Genomic DNA, 19,136 nt, shown 5'->3' on the forward strand with positions numbered 1-19,136 from the left:
AGGTCTACAAATCTTCTAGCAAATCTTTCCGAGAAATTCTTCATGACATTCCTCCTTCGGGGACCCACTTATTCGAAGACAAATCTCTTACGGATGTTATAAAAGAATTAAGTGTGCAAAAATTTTTTCCTAGCAAGAAAAAGACATACCCTAACAAAAAGCGATACCTCAAGGGTCTAAACCTAAAAGCTCTCAAAATGTGCCCTATCGTTTTCGCGACACGCGAAATACCACGAAAAGAAATATACCCTATACCAGAAATACAGAAGGGAAGGGACGTCAACAAAGAACTTTTCCCTCTAAAACACACCAAAGCAAAAAGGATAGAGGCGGTCGAAAGTGACTACTTTTCTGCGGGGCGTCTAGCCAAATTTGTACATCGGTGGAAAGGCGCAACCGAAAACCTTTTAAAAATATTAAATGGCTACAGAATCCCATTCAAGAGCGTTCCTCCAATAACAAAATTTTCTCGAGTAAACGCCCAAAGATATCGTACCAGAACATCAGCGGCAATGTCGGTAGAGATAAAGAAAATGCTACAATCCGGTGCCCTGCAAATCAGTACACACCAATCGGGATTCCTATCCACTATGTTTCTAAGAAAGAAGACCGATGGAGGGAATCGCCCTATATTCAATCTGAAAAGGCTCAACGATTATGTCTTTTACGCCAAAATTTCGCTTACTAAATCACCATCAGATCCCAGAACATTTGAGAGAAAAGGATTACCTGATGAAGATCGACCTTTCACAGGCATATTTTCACGTGCCCATCGATCAGAACCACCGTCGGTATCTGTCACTCTCGCACCAAGGGAAGATATGCGAGATGACGTGTCTACCTTTCGGCCTAGCAAGCGCCCCTTCAGCATTTGCAAAAATTACGAACTGGGTAGCACAACAACTTCGTCAGAAAGGCTTTCGAGTGATAGTGTATCTGGACGATTTTCTGCTAATGCACGAAAACCCCGTAATTCTAGAACAGCAAACGACCGTCGCTACGGAATATCTGAAGAACCTGGGCTGGCAGATCAATCAAGCGAAATCATCGACGATCCCTTCAACCACCATAGAATATCTAGGCATCACTTGGAACACAAGTCAGAACACGAAGGGGTTATCAATTCCAAAAATCCAACAGTTGCAGAAATTTATTCAAGACCTATGGAGGAAAGCTCAATGGAGCTGGTACGACGCCAAATTGATTTTAGGAAGATTGAACTTCGCATCATTCACGGTTCCCTTAGGGCGACTTCATTGCCGACAATTACAGAAGTCTGCTCGTCTCCTGTCACAAACTCGACCCCATCGGAAACATTATATCCCAGATGCGGCCCCTGAGCAGCTCAAATGGTGGATAGAGAATCTGCACAAGAGGTCACCGATCCATTATCCTGGCCCGTCAATCTTTGTCACGACGGATGCAGCAGAAGGAGGTTGGGGTGCCATAGCAAATGGCCGTCATCTATGGGGAAAGTGGACACATTGTCAAAGAAAATGGCACAGCAACCTAAAAGAATTGTGGGCTGTACACGAAGTCCTTCAAAGTTTGGGTGCCGAAATTCGCCACTGGACAATAATGGTACCATCGGACAATCGAACGACTGTGGCTTACATAAACAAACACGGGGGCACCAGATCAGCAAGATTATTAAAAGCCACGACACAAATCTTAGAATTATGCGATTTGATGGATTGTCATTTAATAGCTCGATACATTCCGGGGATATACAACGGAATAGCGGACAGGCTGTCGAGAGAAAAGGCCTTGCCAGAATGACACCTCAAGGAAACAATAGTAACCTGGATATTTCAGAAATACGGAATTCCAGATATAGATCTTTTCGCCACGAAGGAGTCAGCAGTCGTTTCGAGTTATGTCAGCGAAGACTCGACAGACACAGGGAGCCAATTCTGCGATGCATTCAGCAGAATTTGGAAATACAATCGGGGTGGATATTCCTACCGCCAGCCTTAATTCCGCAAATACTTCGTCACCTACAACAGTCGGAGGGACGATATATTCTAGTAGCGCCCAACTGAAGCAGAGTCTTCTGGAAACCAGAACTGGAGCAAATGAAAGAGAAACCTCCGCTGTTGATTCCGAATCTTCGCGAAAACCTTCTAGATCTCCGCACGAATTGTGCTCCTCAAGGTGTAGAACGCTTGGAATTGGCGGTATGGTTGGTACGGGCTGGGCGAAGCAGATATTAAACTGGTCTGAAAGTGAAATAAAGCTATTGGAATCATCTTGGAGGTCGTCATCCTTAAACACGTATAGACCAATCTGGTCAAGATGGTGCAGCTGGGCCCAATCAAACAGAATACCTGCAGATGATCCCAGCCCTCACGATTTAGCTAGATACCTATGCTACCTCTACAGAGTCGTAAAATTAGCGCCTAAGACCATAGCCGTTCACAAGTCAGTTGTAGCAAACTTCGGAAATCCCTTAAGATCTGACGAGCTCAGCGCCCATCCTCTAGTAAAGCACGTATTAAAGGGCGTCTTCGCTGAAACCCCTCCGGTTAAAAAGTCAATTTCGTGGACTATAGAAGATCTCCTAGCGTTTTTAAGTACCTACCAATTTGATCACAACAATCTCTTTGCAGTCTCAAGGCACACTTGCGTGCTTCTCCTGCTCGCTACCGGCAGAAGAGTCCATGACTTAACACTTTTATCGATAGGAAATGATCACTTCGAAGATAGGGGAAATGAAATCATACTCTGGCCTAAATTCGGGTCTAAAACTGATTCGGTTTCATATAAACAATCAGGCTGGTTGCTGAAGAAAGGAGAAAATAATTTTGATGTGCCACTTGATATTATCTTCTGGATTAAGAAAACCATTTTAATAACGAATATGCGCCGTAACATGGCGTGTAATGATTCTCTGTTCATTACCACAAAAGGTAAAGTGAAGAATGCTTCCCGAACCGTGATCGCGGAATGGATAAAAACGTTATTTAAAGAAGCAGGAATATCTGCATCTGCAGGTAGCTTTAGAGCAGTTGTTGCAACCAACAACTGGGTTGGTAATTATTGCAATATTGATGAAATTCTAAAAAGGGCAATTGGCGGTCTAAAATACATTCTTTCGGCATTACTTCAGAGAAATAAAACCGCAACCTAATAGGAACCCAAATCCTTTAAGTAATTCCTTTACACCAGTGATGTAGGCTTATTATTAAATATAAGATTTAATTGATTTTATGAAAAGCTTATTTTGAGGTCTTAATCACATATTGATAATATATCGTTCTGGTAATTATATAAGGTATCTTTTTAATTGTTCAAGCAAATTGAGGATATTATCCTTGAATAAATATCTTTCACAATCTCTGTCTTTCTCTTCACACGAAAATAATAATAGTCACAGTACGCTTAGCTCTAGTTCCATATTGAAATCTTACATATTATGGACTAGTCGGACAGCGCGCCGGCAGATAATAAACACGTCTCAATGTGGTTCAAGCATAGGCTCGAACACCTAAATAGAACCGTTTTTCCCCCGAAGGGTAAAAAAACGGATATTTAGGTTTCAGCCGTAGCTTGAACCACACCTAAGGCCTTGCCGGCTCAAGGTACTGAAGGAAGAGCCCGCCGCGCGCTGCTCACCAAGTATGTGACAAGGACAGGTATAGTTATGGCATGTTACAACGTCACGAATGCACCTAATGAGTGAGTGAGATAGAGGATGTTGAAGATGTTGACAATGAATATTGGAACGTTAATCTCAATGTGGTTCAAGCTACGGCTGAAACCTAAATATCCGTTTTTTTACCCTTCGGGGGAAAAACGGTTCTATTTTACTTATTTCACTAATATTTTTTATTCACATCCAAGTTTGCACACTAGCGTTTTTATATTATGAGCGCTCCGTACACAGCCATAAGCATCAATATTGATACCATACTAAAATCAGTTTGAATGGATAACAGTTCAATTCACATGAACACAGTGAATGTTCGGTACGCCAAATCTAGTACGTAGTACATATATATCGATGCTCCATACCAAATGTGATCGAAATCGTTCGTACATTTGAGTTTATCGCGTTCAGACAGGCAGAATATTTTGTTTATTATATACTTTATAGAACTTTTTTAAAAACAATTCCGTCATACATTATTGTTGGGTAATTTTAACCGTTTCCGCAGCACTCACAACGAAACGTATCAAAGGGAATTCATTGATTTGTCATAGCGCCATGTTATACATGTATACCCTATAAACTTCCTCGACAAATGAGCTCTCAAACACCAAAATATTTTTATATTTCAACCAGCAGTTCTTGAGATTACCCCATTCAAACAAACCAACACTTTAGCTTTACGTAATAGTATAGATGAATATATAATGAAAGTAAAAAATACATTCCAGCTCTTCATGTATTATAATATCTAAATTAAAATTATATTCGAATAAAAGATTTAATTTATATTTTGTATCTCAGTTTAATATGGGCTTATAAATAGAAAGCTTAATTTTGATATATCTGCTGGCACATACAAATCTAGACACCTCATAAAATTTGTAATTCCAGTAAATAAAATAAATGACTAGAAAATAATAATAATTAAAAATTGTCTTTTCTTACATTACATACTAAATGTAGAATAAACTATTTGACATAAGTATGAGCAATTACTCTTAAAAAACAAAGAATAAACAACACCTAATGAAAGATTACAAGCTAATAAATACATCAATAAAAATCTAAATACGGAGATCATAAGCTGATTAAATTTTGGCTTAAAAAACATAATACTTTATATATTTTAGTTGCTCATTATTGGCATTTTTGACCACAAAGCATACTCAGCCTCTGATGCAATTATGAGGTGTACGCGAAAGGCATTGGCAGCCACATAGGTGTCACCAGAGCGAACACAGTGATTACATAATAAAAAAAAAAGCTTTAAAAGATGAAGTATCGGGGCCAGTACTTCGTTCTACTTTGAACATATCCATGTAGTTCAATGCTATAGCTGCATCTTAGTCATAGCTATGAGGATTGTTTTAGTTCGTTTAATGTTTCAACATATTCCAATATCACAGTCGCATGTGCTGCTCTGTGGGCTACGCACCCAAGCAGCTAACTGTAAATTCTGCGCACACATCCTACGCAGCAATGGAACTGCGGCTCAATTAGCTGTTTACATATTAATGGCCATATGCAAGTTCTTGCTCGTGCCTAGCGAGTATCAGTCGTGTTCCATAATCGGATTCCGATACCTGAGAGTTCGTAGCTAGCGTCCCCGAACCCCGCTGCCAACAACTTTTACATACACAATAGCACCTTAATTTTATACATATTTGTTGACAAATTACAATTACAATGCTATTCATAAAAGTAACAAATTGAACGCCAGATAACTGGGTCTACAAAATATTTTTTATTCGTTTTTTAAATTAAATAAAAATAACTCAATGGTCCTCTAGATAGCTTTAGTAGGTAATGAGTCATGACTTCACATTTTCCGATACTACAATATATATTTGTCATTTACAAGACTATTACACCGACGCTGCATTGTTTAGAAATTTGAAGACCTTAAAAATACATTACAGTATTTAAAATACATATCAACGTAAATGCAATTCATTACTTTAAAATCCAATAAAAGAAAAAAATAATTCTGAATTACATTCAAACAAATGCAATCACTGGTAGGTATTGGCGTTCAATGTGTTATCGATTTCGCAGAGAAAACAGGCTATAGCGTGTTGTGTTGCTAGCGTGGCGCCAGTCCTCTCGCAGACACGTGCACGATAGAGCCAGACAGAACTCGTTGCCAGGCAGTGCCCGCCGGGTTGTCTGTCGTCACACCGAGCCGGCGCTGGAGCGTCCCAGCCGAACAAACAGCCCAAACTGCTTGGTGCATGCTCGATACGTATTTGAACGTCAGGTCGCTATCTGGAACCAAAATGTAATTAAACCTTTTGATAATTAATTTGAATAATGTCATAATTTATATTTCTGAGATAATTAATACTTAATTAATTGATATTTGTATAATAGTGATATCTAACGCTTAGTGTTCGTAAGCATTAGCGTATTCGTCCTGCGTACTCACGGACACCAGACATTACAAATATTGTAACAAAACTTTATGTATTTTGTGATAACGTAGGCATGTTTGAAAAGTATTTTTATAAAAATCGCAAACTATGCAACTATACATGAGACATTTTAAATACCTTTAAATTAGTGAAACCCAATAGTATCTATCTTGTTAAATAAGATCAAGTTATTTCGAGATAAAAACTAGCCTATAGCGCCCAGGATGTAGTTTCCTAATAGTAAAAAAAAATCAAGATCGAAAGATTATTTTTACGAAACCCGAGTACAATCCAAGAAAAACATTATGGTGTCCCTCTCTAGCTTTATGATCGACGACCCACTTGCTTGTAAGATACTTACCGGATAAATATTTCCATTCCTTGCCTTCTGGTTTCTCTTTTGAAATATGGGTCCTGACCGCAATAGCACCATCCGAGAGAATAACCCACGCAGACACTTCAGTGAGGGAGACTACTTTAGCGCCAGCGCTTTTATGAATATAAGGGTTGCCACTCTTTGGTTGCTCCACTAATTTCCAAGTGAGTCCCCCTGGATTCTCTTTTGAAATATCTCTGCAGTACAACTCGCCTTTTCGTCCAGCCGACCAAACAACATTGTTGCATGTGCTTATTGCGATTAATGACTGTGGGCTGTTTATGTGTTCCCAATGTTGGCCCTACAGCGATACAGGGTTATTAAGCAAGATAATTACAAAAGTATAATAATTATAAACACAAAATCATGGAGCAAGGAATAAAGAGGGTATCTAAAGCTACTTCATTCTTCCGTATGTCTTGCTTTCTAAATAGATTTATTGAATGACGAGAAATGGTTTCCCGGATGTAAAATTACATCACCGCTTCACTCCATATCTTTTAATACCTGGCTCTATGTTAATGAATAGGAATGGCACCAGACCTTCTGGAACCCTGGGCGATATATAATTTTGGTGCACCATTGTTCTTCTTCAGTATTTATCTCAAGTCCACTACAGAACATAAGCCTCCCCTGAAGTTTTTCAGACCAACCTGTTAAGAGTGACTTTCACCAAGCTGGTTGCTGCAACTTTCTGTCCCACCAGTCGTCAGTTCTATGAGCTCTGCCTACTGTCACTTTAGCTTGCTTATCTGCTCGACTATGTCGGCGATATTCGTTTTACTACGGATGTCTGATTTAATCGCGTAGAGAAACACTGAGCATAGATAGAACTCTTCATATACTAGCCGAGCGACTGTGAGTCGTCTTAGGCGGCCCATAGTCAAAGTCCACGTGTCTGTGTCATCTTCGGTATAAAAGACCTTTCTTCAGGCACTGAGGCGCCCCCTAACAGGCGACCTTTTCTAATCCAAACTGCATTTTAGTAGGCACTAAGATAATGTTGATAATGACATTCAAGGTAGAATTCATGACCTAAGATCAGACGCCGCGAACAACAGATCCCGCCCTCACCCGTAGTACCGGTACTAACAATGAATAAAGCTTTAACTTACTGCCGGTGTTGAAGGTGTAACTCCTGTGCGGTAAATTGCATCACCACCTAATGTAATAGCCCAAACAGATACTTCGTCACCATTAACCTTCAAAGAAAAAAAATGTGTAATACTAAAAAAAATCAATAAAATATAAAATATTATGTTATGAGAACTTCTTTCCCTTTTCCAGAATGGGCTAAGGAGTACCATGCCCAAATTTCGAGATCTATGTTTGGTGCCCTGTAAAAAGAAGGGAGCCTATTGAGTTTACTTTAGGCCAATAAATTAGACTGACCAGAAAAACCCAATATTACCCGAACTGGAGACCTAACCCACAACCTCTGCGAACACCGTACGACCGTACTGCGCAATACTACTATGCCACCGAAGCAAAATAAAAAAAAACATGTCATACCCATAAAGATATATCGAGTAATGCTGTGCTGCCAGCACGTACCCAAGGTCCTTCGGTAATTATTTGAGCTTTTCTATACCACCTTCTTCTTCGGACGCAATCAGTAAAGATTTTTTTTCCGTGATATGGAGCTGGGAAATCTGTTGCATATTGCCAGCCATCTGTATCTACTCCACCTGGTGTGTTGTAATCTATCATCCATTCTGAAATCTTAAACAAACATTCATATATCAGTATATTAAAACAGCAAAATTTGGTGTGTTTGCACATTAAAAAAAATAATAGAAAATAAAGGGGGGTGGCTGAGGAAGAGTAATGGAACATAAATCGATGATTTTTAGAACTGAAACTTTTCTGACTGTCACTTTCCTATTTGTTTTCTAGCGCACATCCTCGAAACTAGGGAACGATTTTGGATTTAGTTTTCACAGGTGGACCAAGTATTATTGGTAGCAGAATATAGATATTGTTTGATTAAAAAAGTAATCCAAGCGAACTAACTCGCAGGCACAGTTAGCTATCAATATACAGTTAAGTGACAATGATTAAGACAATGATTATGTTTAAAAAAAATCCTCTAACCCAATGCCAATGACGGCTCAGAAGTTTGGTGTGTTCACGAGTCCTTTTATGCTTCCCAGTTATATCGCTCCACATGTACCGATCTGTGGGGAGCCCTGTAGAAGTGTAACCAGAGAGCGGGTTCCATCTTTGATTTTCGTATACGCAATATGTTTGAGTATCAGTCATTGAATGAATGGCTTCTTTGCTTCCAATACCTACAAAAAATTATAAATATGTATTTACAATCTTATAATACTACCAAATTTGATAAGTACAAGGCTTGAACATGGTATATCCAAACCAAATCTTATAAATCTTATATATAAAAATAAGTCGGGTTTTCCTTCCTGACGCTATAACTCCAGAACGCACAAACCGATTTCCACGGTTTTGCATTCGTTGGAAAGGTCTCGGGCTCCGTGTGGTTTATAGCAAAGAAAATTCAGGAAAAATTTCAAGAGAAAAGCAGGAAAACAGGGAAAAACATTTTTCACATACAGTGCCATCTCTGATACATAGCATGTACGACAACGGCGCCAGTACGTGGTGTGCGAGTATCCCTTACAAAAATAAGTACGTTTCATTTTAAGTAGATGACTCCGGTGCGTGATACATTGTTTGACAGCTACTCATTGTACTCTGCTCAGTTAATTTCATGTGACATTTATTATGCGCACGTTCTTTCAAACGCTAACTTAAAATCGGTATTGTGTTCACTGTGAAATTATGAAATTGAGGTTAAAGTTATTCGTTTCCTAACAGTTTCCTAATAATTTGCGGACACGTATAACGCTTCGATTCAGTATTTACTTTGGATTCACTTTCATTATTTACTTAGAGAAGTTCAACTAAATTACACTTCATTTTTGGAATCGAAATGAATTCATTACTGTTGTGAAATGAAATAAAATTTTTCCTTTTCAAATATAAAACAAAAAAAAATATTTTTCTTCATCTTTTAATCCCCAAACGAAATGTTACAAAAAACGAAGCCATCTGGTGGCGAAACGGAGTTCGCCGGGTTTGCTAGTAGTATTATAATTTATATGTCTGAATAAAGAATTAAAGGTAATTTTATGGAAAACATACACGATTTGCTATATAATACTATTCATTCTATATTCTATAATATATAAATGAATATCAAATTTTAATAAAATTTATACAAGGTAAATTGGCGATAAATAAAAAAAATTTTAGCCTTGAATTTAGTCCGTTGTTTGCGCGCTAATTGGTAAATCTTCAGTGTGCACTTGAATTTGCGAAATAAAATTCGCAAATTAAAATTCACACTATTTTAACTTATGCAACATATTAGCATTTAGCATGCTAAGAGATGAAAATTCGCATGCTAATTAAATTAATTCTAAATAGCATTAATTGCCATCACTAGTGCATAGTAGCGGTATCCCCCATCTCTTTGTTAGTTATGACCGTATCTTTATTTAAAGTATATTTATTACCGTTGACGTCACGCCAGTCTACGCGTATTTTTTTTTCTGTTTTTTATCAACTGATTTCAAATGCTCGTAATTTTATTTTTAAGCATATTTTCATAATTCTTACTGCACTATTATTTGACTATCGTATTTTTTTTTTAAAAGGAACAAAAGAAATTGTCTCTACCCAATTATAAATACCTTTAAGAACTCCACCACCCCAACCTCCAGTGTAGACCCAAGCCCTGTGGTCATGAGATATGCCCCACACTACGCCGTTTTCAGAACATTCTACGCGGCGCAAATATCCTCCCATCATGCGCCAGAACATTTCATCTGCCCCTATAATGACACTTGTTGTGCAATATTCCATTGTGAATAGCTTTAATGGTCCTTTCACAGACACAGAAGTTATGCTTTCAGGACTCACTCTGTGTTTATAGCTACAATAACTTTTACCATTAATGACGACTCTCAACTCATTAACTTCACAAATAATTATCATCGAGAACTCCTGGCCTGGTTTCAATGGTAACTCATGTCGTTCCTCTACACCCCAACTTCCAAACATCATTGTATTACAAACTACAACATTCTCATCAAATCTTATATTAAAATGGAATGGTATTTCCACAACTTCCATCTCTATCTTATGTCTTTGCTTTTTAACTTCAGGACCACACAAATTTATAGAACATCGTTTAATTTCATCACATAAACAACCTGTGAGGATTAAACTGCTGCCAGGAGGAAAATTGTTATACAAATTTGTTGTTAATCCAGAAAGTATGTCTTTTCCAAAAACTTGAAATTCTTTAGTATAAGTACCATTTTTTTCGCTGTTCACTTTAGTAGGCATTGGATCCCAGTTTAAGACATCACCAGCCATTGTTACAGCCCATACTGAATTGGCAGAAGGTTTGCCAGAAAGACCATTTATTTGAGATGTAATATCAACCAAAACATTTAACCATTCCTCTTGTTCCATTTCTGAAATAAATTGTATTTTAATTGTGCCTTCACTATGGCGCGGAACTGAGAGGCTAATTCTGGCATTTCCTGGTTCTGATGACACATAGACACTTGTTACTTCACATAAACTTATTATAAATTTTATAGTACCATCAGCTTGGAAAATTGACAAAGTTCCTGTATTTTCTAAGTCATGCCAATACAAAGACAATATACATTCTTCACTTATGTTGCTTGGATGCACCAGCCTGGCCTCACAGCTGCGAGTCCAGCCTTTCTCTTCCACTGCTGCTCCATAATGCGACAGATCAAGATTTTGAATGCTATTTCTATTTTTCAAACTCTGCAAAATTTGAATCCTCCACTTTGCAATAAGATCTGAATTATTTATGTTTTGAAAGTCAGTAAACCAATGAGGTACTTGCATTACATCCATAGAACAAGCTCCAGCTTCCACAAAAGCCCAAGTTGCTTCACAGGTACCCCAGGCAGTTTGACTTATTTCATCATCAAAAAACATGCCAGAATCAACATCGAATACACTGCTGTCACTGTCTGGTTGTGCTTCCATGCCCACCACTGAACCTACACTTCTCACGGGACTCCAAGCACGTGGATTCTTGAGAGTGGTTTCATAACTTTTTCCAGTTAAATCAATGTTTTCCAAATTAATATTGTTACTTTTAGGCCGTGATTCTCGTTGTGATTTAACTGGCAGGGTGTGTTCTATAGGTGCAGAATGAGACTCTTCCCAAGAATTGTGTAAATTAATATTTGACTTACGTTCTGGTGCTGTTTCACTTAGCATACTTAAACTATGATGTTTAGGGTTGGATACTGATGAAACAACACTTGCTGAGCTTGATGTGCGACTGAGTTGCATGTTAGCTTGAATCATTTTCCACCTCTTACCGGTTAGTTCAGTTGGGGTAATCCCACTTCGCCAATAAATGCACTTATCAGAGTCCCCAATGGCAAATACTTGGTCATTTATTCCAACAGATATTTGTGACATGTTGCCTGTTATTTCTAACCATCCACTACCTATAGCAGCAGCCTCTGAGTTTCCAGCATTATTGCCATCTATACCCTTTCTAAACCATACCCTGGTGTCAGACCCCACAGCCCATATAGCATTATACCCCACAGATATAGATGTTAATTTAGTTTCATTTGGTGACTTCACTTCCAACCAAGCCTCACCTGTTGGGCAATCCTTAGTAACCCCTTTTCTTACAATAACTCTACCTGTCCAAAGAAGTGCCCATACTAAACCAGTAGAACCTACAGAGATCTGTTTAATATCACAGTTTGGTGGAATGCTAATATTAATCCATTTCAAGCCCTCAGGTGAGGTTGTACTTACACCAGTCCGATACATTACACGGCCATGAGCTGTTATAGCCCAAACTGACAGTGTGCCAGAACTGGCATATGGTATTTGATTGCCACCAATACTGACATCTATAAATGGTTCCTGTGTGGGATCCTTGTGTAGAGGAGCTATAGCACACCATGAATTCATAGCACTGAACTTTCTGTACCTTATCCATTTCCTTCTCCTCACACAAGACTTCCACTGTTTAGTTGGACCAAATTGTGCTGGAAAATCTATGGCATAACTCCAACCATCATGATCTAAAGGCTGACCATCCAATGTCAATTCTAGCTGCCAGTCACCCTCCCACTGCCAAGCCATAGAGGGTAATCTAATGCGGTCAATAGATCGGTCCTTTGTGCCATCTTGTGATGAGAAATGATACCTGTCTGTAGGCAACAGCCTACCACTGAATCCTTCTAGTGGCAACCACCTTTCATTCTCGTATGATTCTTCTTTGACTCGAATCGGTATTTCTAAGCCATGAACATGTAGGTAAATTTGTCTATCGCCTCCTACAGCCCACAGAAAATGCGGCACAGCAGATAAAGTTTTGAATTCCAAACCCAAGTACATAAATTCTCTCCAACATGAGCCACTAGTAGATAAAGCATACACTTTACCTTCATGGTTGATTGAAAACAATAAGGAATTACTGGACATAATGCAAATTTAGCTTTAACCCAACTATTTTTATTTTATCTACTGCAAGATTAGCATCCTGCTATTTTTTCCACTAGTATTGATACATTTTAATTTTTCTTGTTATATTGCAGAGGTAGATCCAAAGAGATTTATAATATATATGGTAGATCCGCCACGGAAGTAAGTTTATCGCAACATCGCAACTTTTTTCCTCTATGGTTTTAATATTAATTGTGTTCTGAATAAGGATTCCTGATAAACATAGTGTATTAACAATTGTAATGACGATTGTCAATGATAAAAAACGAAAATCTATTCGGATCACCGATGAAAGTGAGTGACAGCTGATGGACAGTCAGACTGGCGACAGTGGGAGCGAGAAGGCATAGTCAACATCCAGTGTTACAAGAATTAAATAGTATCCAAGATTTTATGGAAATGATATTGGGTGTTTGTATTTAGTATTAAACTGAAGTCTAGTATTTGTGCCCGACATGGCGAAAGGCTCGCCGATTACATGATGAGATGGACAACACATAGTGCCCCGTTGGGACCTTTGCGTACCTCTCTAAGGATAAATCGTGATATTATGAGTTTTGTGTTTAGATAAATAAATACTAATAAAATAGATAATACAATGATGAAAAAATAAATAATTAAAATAGCGTACTTACTTACATGTTTTATCAAAGATAAAAATAGAATTCTTAACAATATTCATTACATACAACTAAGATTTAATGTTAACACTTTAGATTATCTTTATAAAATATTCTATAGAATTCGCACTAAAAAAATAAATAAGTATGCTAAATATGTATTGGAATATTAAATTATGGGCCTATGGTAGGCAAACTCAGAACAAGAACAAGCATAGAAGGAATCTAAATTACCCTCATATACTTATCCTATTTTTTCAAATAGGCCAAAACTGTTGAAAAGAACGAGACGAATATTATGTTGCTAAGGTCGGCTTGCGTACACTTTAAAATTATCAAATGGTTACCTTTGGTCCTCTTTATGATGCCGAATTAAAAAGCAAATAAAATGTCAAATGTTCCAACTTGCCAACCTCAAAACAATGTCACAAACGGGCCCACATAATTTAGTTACGTTATACTTCAGCGCGTGCTTTTCAAAAGTGGCTACATGTTGTGTAATATTTTTGTTGTTAATTTTAATAAATACACAGTGCTGTTTAAGTAAAATATAGCCCTAGGAACAAGCAATGGCCTGCGTTATTGTGGGGTGTAAATTTCATTCTTCTCGTAAAGAAAATGAATCTGAAATCATCAGCTTCCATCGGTGAGTAAACAAAAAACCTAATATATTTGCTTAAACCTTGTACATAAGTGCAAAAAGTGTTATTAATTATACTTTATTATGCTGTAGTCATATTATAATCTGCTGTTGGCCATTCGATACAGTCATTATTAAGTATTTTTCATTTTTACCAATTTACGTAGTCGTGTTCAATAGTGTTGTACTGCATATTCTATCGATAAAATACGTAGATGTTAGTATATTGTAGTTTACTATTTTGCATAAATTGCCTTTTACTTTCAATATACGGTGGTGTAGCGGTAAAAGCCACTTGGAAACCGTGCGCGAAGGCTGGGGTCGAGGAAACTATCTGATTTTCATAGTGTGTTTCATACAATGTGTTTCATTGCAGATTCCCTACAGATGAGGCTATGAGGCAAAAATGGATCGTTGCCATAGCTCGTCCCAATTGGCATTGGAAAAAACAGCACCGTGTTTGCTCTAAGCATTTCGACAAAGTTTTATTAACATTGAAATAAGTTATCAAACATATGTGACATGAATGATACCGCTGTGTTTTAATTTTACTGTCCCATTTTAGTAGCTTCTGTCAAATCACACCTCTTGGGTATCTTTTAATCCCTAAGAATGTCAGAAAAGAACAGAAGGCGTACTGGCTTTCTCCTAGACGAAATTCCGGCCGATTTCTTGTTACTTACAGCGGTTTCCATTCCTTCCGAAATTTCTAACAGTTTCTTAATTTAATAATCTCAATGCTAAACCATTTTTGTGTTTAGTAAATGACGTTTCGGAAGGCATGGAAACTGCTGTAAATAGCAATTAAAATTGGACAAAATTTAGTTCGATGAAAGCCTATATAGCCTATGTAGGTAGTTCTCTAAATTATTGTAATTTAACAGCTTTTTACCGAGTGCTTTTATATACCCAGACTTCTTTTGGTACTTGAATATCAAATCAGGGTTTTGATATCTTTTTTTAGACTTTATATAGAATAGCAATCGCAACGGTTTGTAGTTGACTGGCCGACAAGTGTTTATTTTAGGAGGTCTGTGAATTTACCATAGCCGATAGACAAAGCATCTATCGATATCGATAAGATGTCAGAAGGGATCGCAACACAATTAAATTTCTTGCTGTCTAAGACAGTACACTCAAATGTCATAGTGTTATTTCTATGCTTGTCGAGTAGGCAACATCTCTTTAAAATTTCGCAAGATGGAGAAAGTTAGGCCGGCTTACACATTCGGTAATTCAGATTCTGAACTAGTGGCTCCACGTCCATTGGCCGGGCCAAAGTGGATGCCCGGGCATATCCATCCATTTTTTAAAAAAATCAGAGTACAAAAACAGAATTCAGATTATGAAACTCCGAAAATGGATACTTAAACGGTATATTAAGTAACCGTTGCATCAAATAACGTTTTACAAATGTAATAATTTAATAAAAACATCTTAGGTTCCATCAGCTAAAATATTTTGTATGACAATCTACCCGATATCCGTTTGAGCTAAATACTTACGTAGTATTTGTATTCTTTTTGGCTAAATAGATAATCAAGCACTTTCATCATATCAGCCACAGGAAGTCCACTGCTGAACATAGGCCTCCCCCAAGGATCTCCACGTCAACCTGTTGGAAGCAGCCTGCATCTAGCGACTTCCTGCGACCCTAGCCAGGTCGTCCGTCCACCTTGTAGGCGGGCGTCCGACCTTGCGTTTGCCTGTACGCACTTTGATTCATTGAAATTTTTCATTTTTGCAACACTATTTATGTGGTTGTTAATGGTTTGTGATGGTTTATCTGAGGATGGTTTGTTTATTTTTCCTAAATGTCAAACTTATTTTATATTCCTTTGCTGTTTGGCACATGTTCTATGATTTGGCATGTGCCCAAAGACCACGAAGCTTCCTCGTGCAAATTAGCAAAGACCTTGTATAAATATGAGATTCTTATATAAGCAATACTTTATTTATAATTGTTTCTGGAATCGCCATGGGAGCTTACAGTAAGCTGAGAAATGTTTTCATAAAATATCCCCTTTTAAGGGGAATGGCATCTTATGGTGTTATATGGCCAATTTCGAGCTTAATACAACAAACATTTGAAGGAAAAAATTTCGGTATGAAACAATTTTTATATTAAGTATAACATAGTGATTTATAATTCTATTTATAACATATTACAAACTAAACTGTCGTAAAGTAGCCTTCATGTCAGTGGCAAAACTATACCTGTGGCAAATACATAGAATGAGGCCCCTTGCTAGTGCAAAATCCAGCGACATATTTTTAGATCACAATGAGACTTTTTTTATTTGTAAAATAGCCTGAACTTTAAGCCTGTGCACCAGAACCCCAAAGTAGGTAATTTAGCCCTATTTCTGTCCGGTCAGGGGCCCAGTGGAATTTTGCTGTCATGCCACCCTATAGTTAGGTCTCTGATTTATATCACAATATAATATATATGTGGAAATAGAAAATTAACCTAAATACTTATATTTCTGACATATAAAGTTCCTTTGAATGTTCTTTTAGAAAACTATGACTGGTGGCGATGTGCAAGGTTTGGATTATATGGCTCCTGTTATGTTGCTCCTACTCTTTACTCCTGGCTGACTGTTGCCAATGTTATGTGGCCTGGAACGTCATTACGGTCTGGCATAATTAAAGTAAGTTAAATTATGATATGTTAGATTCAATATAAGAATAATGGTCTCTTATATTTACATATAATGATTGATGATATTCATTGAATAAAAATAATTTTGTTATGTTTTCAGACTTTTGTAGAAACTCTTTCATATACACCGCTTGCAATGTGCAGTTTTTACTTTGGTATGAGCTTATTAGAAGGAAAAGCTTTTAATGAATCTGTTTTAGAAGTTAAAGCAAAATTCCTTCCAACCTATAAGGTATTATATAATATGACATTATCAACTTTATTTGTCTACAATTACTTAACATTTAAAGTGCTACAACATATTGTGTATTAATTTCAGGTTGGAGCGTCAGTCTGGCCTGCTGTAGCATTGATCAATTTCTGTCTAATTCCACCACGTAACAGGGTACCTTTTATCAGTGTTTGCAGTTTAATTTGGACATGTTTCTTAGCATACATGAAACATTTAGAGCAAAATAGTGAAGTTTTAAAACCTGGGCAAAGTCCAGTTAAATTATTTATCTAAGCTCAAAGCTAGGTATCGAATTTTATCACGGTAATATATAAATTTTATAATCATTTAATTTATTATAGTACAATTTTTATCAGTATGCAGTACATAGATTTAATAACTTATGTGTTAACAATGGTCTTAAAGATATGTGATATTAATATATTAAAAGTTTAGCTATTTATTAGCATGGCAATGGCAATTGTTGATGTTATTGTTATGATAGACATAATTACCTATAATTTTAGAAACATTTGAAATTTTTTAGACACAATTTTATTGGGACTGGCAATAACATTTAGAATTGTAAAGATATACTTAGTTAAAACAAAAATTTAAAAACACTCAATTCATTTTTCCCGAAAGTATGTCAATGATTTTAGTAGCAATGATAATCTGTAATATATTGTTTTTTAGCGTATTCCTTTAACTAAAACTATTTTTTTACAACCAATATTGAAACATTTTTGTGGCAATCCTTTTGGTTTTTTTTTTTTTATTTTAGTTAGTTGAAAATATGTGTTTGTACTTGATTTATGTGGCGAATTATTCTTAGTTCAGTTGCTGTAAAAAACATGATTTGATATGTAATATAGCTAGATGGTACCTTTATATTGATTCAGAAAATGTAAATTAAATAACTCAACTTTTATTTTTATAGTTATAGCTTGTGGCTTCGCTCGCGTGAAAGCCCTTTCCTCCTACTAATGTACCCAAAACAATAGAGAATTCTGTCCATATTTATATGACACTATAAACAGATATTTAAAACATCTGTTAAAAAATTATATTATTATTTTCCATGGGAGCAAATTACCATGATAAAAAGTAGCCCATGTGTACACTCAGGATATACCTATCTGTCTACCCGTGTGCCCAATTACATCAAAATCCATTCAGCTATTTCTGTATTTATTATACATCTAAACACAAGTATTACTCAACCATAGATTATTCAATTCCAATATTGAATTTAAAATTGTTAATAAAAAATTACGTAATTATTGGATATTATTCTCATATTGTAATCAATTGATTTAACGCTTTTCATAGTGAAAGTTGATACACATAGTGACTTTTAAAATAAACCGATAAGCCAAATCTTGCCGGAAGCGAAATATTTGGCTGACCCTGGTTTATATAATATTCAGTATTTATGCCTATTAGTTGTAAAATTACGTCATATTAAATTTTAAACGCCGAAATATCCATGATTATTAATTATTTTTACGTTTTTCTTTCAACTGCGAGAACTAATCACTAACTAGACGTGAATTTAAATTCTTTACTTGCCAATACTTGTTTAGTTACCCAGATTAAAGGTGAAACAAAATGTATGAAAATGGACCTTGAGGTATCGCCTTAATATGAAGACTATAGTGGCTTTATAGAATCTAGCCATGACACATGATAAAGTATCGTTGAATAACAATAAATAACCTTAGGCTGAATGGAGAGGGGGTTAATAAGGAGGTTTTTAAGAAAATAATATTTGGAAAGTGTATGTAAAAAAGTATGTTTAATCAGCCAATTTAATGTTTCAATTCTTTTTAGTTTTATTGCTGACTGCATTCAATTCTTTTTCTTACACCACCCCTGTATTATTGAATGTCCTATCTCTGAGCACGAACCTCCTCTACTACTGACAAGGTTTAGACATTAGTCCACCCCTCTAGTCTGGTGCTGGTGAAACACATTCTGAATTAATGTAACAACCACTGTTTATAGCAAAA

General features: G+C 36.6%; 2 protein-coding genes across 3 annotated transcripts; one reads left to right on the plus strand and one right to left on the minus strand.

Annotated features, from left to right (window-relative positions):
* Nucleotides 1–4,434: 4,434 nt before the first annotated feature.
* On the minus strand, nt 4,435–13,323 carry LOC115449068 (tectonin beta-propeller repeat-containing protein). Of its 2 annotated transcripts, none has more exons than XM_030176768.2 (6): nt 10,156–13,323; nt 8,534–8,730; nt 7,994–8,161; nt 7,555–7,641; nt 6,425–6,740; nt 4,435–5,917 (listed from the first exon to the last, which is right to left on the minus strand). In XM_030176768.2, the coding sequence occupies exons 1-6, from the start codon at nt 12,965–12,967 to the stop codon at nt 5,736–5,738; spliced, it is 3,762 nt and encodes a 1,253-aa protein (XP_030032628.1). In that variant the 5' UTR covers nt 12,968–13,323; the 3' UTR covers nt 4,435–5,735. The 2 variants fall into 2 exon arrangements, with proteins under 2 accessions (XP_030032628.1, XP_030032627.1); XM_030176767.2 differs by having other exon boundaries at nt 7,952–8,161.
* Nucleotides 13,324–15,753: 2,430 nt separating this feature from the next.
* On the plus strand, nt 15,754–19,136 carry LOC115449073 (mpv17-like protein). The gene is made up of 4 exons (XM_030176778.2): nt 15,754–16,353; nt 16,769–16,902; nt 17,014–17,145; nt 17,233–19,136. The coding sequence occupies exons 1-4, from the start codon at nt 16,227–16,229 to the stop codon at nt 17,416–17,418; spliced, it is 579 nt and encodes a 192-aa protein (XP_030032638.1). The 5' UTR covers nt 15,754–16,226; the 3' UTR covers nt 17,419–19,136.

This window comes from Manduca sexta, chromosome 17 (assembly GCF_014839805.1).
Source record: "Manduca sexta isolate Smith_Timp_Sample1 chromosome 17, JHU_Msex_v1.0, whole genome shotgun sequence".
Taxonomy (NCBI): Eukaryota; Metazoa; Arthropoda; class Insecta; order Lepidoptera; family Sphingidae; genus Manduca; species Manduca sexta.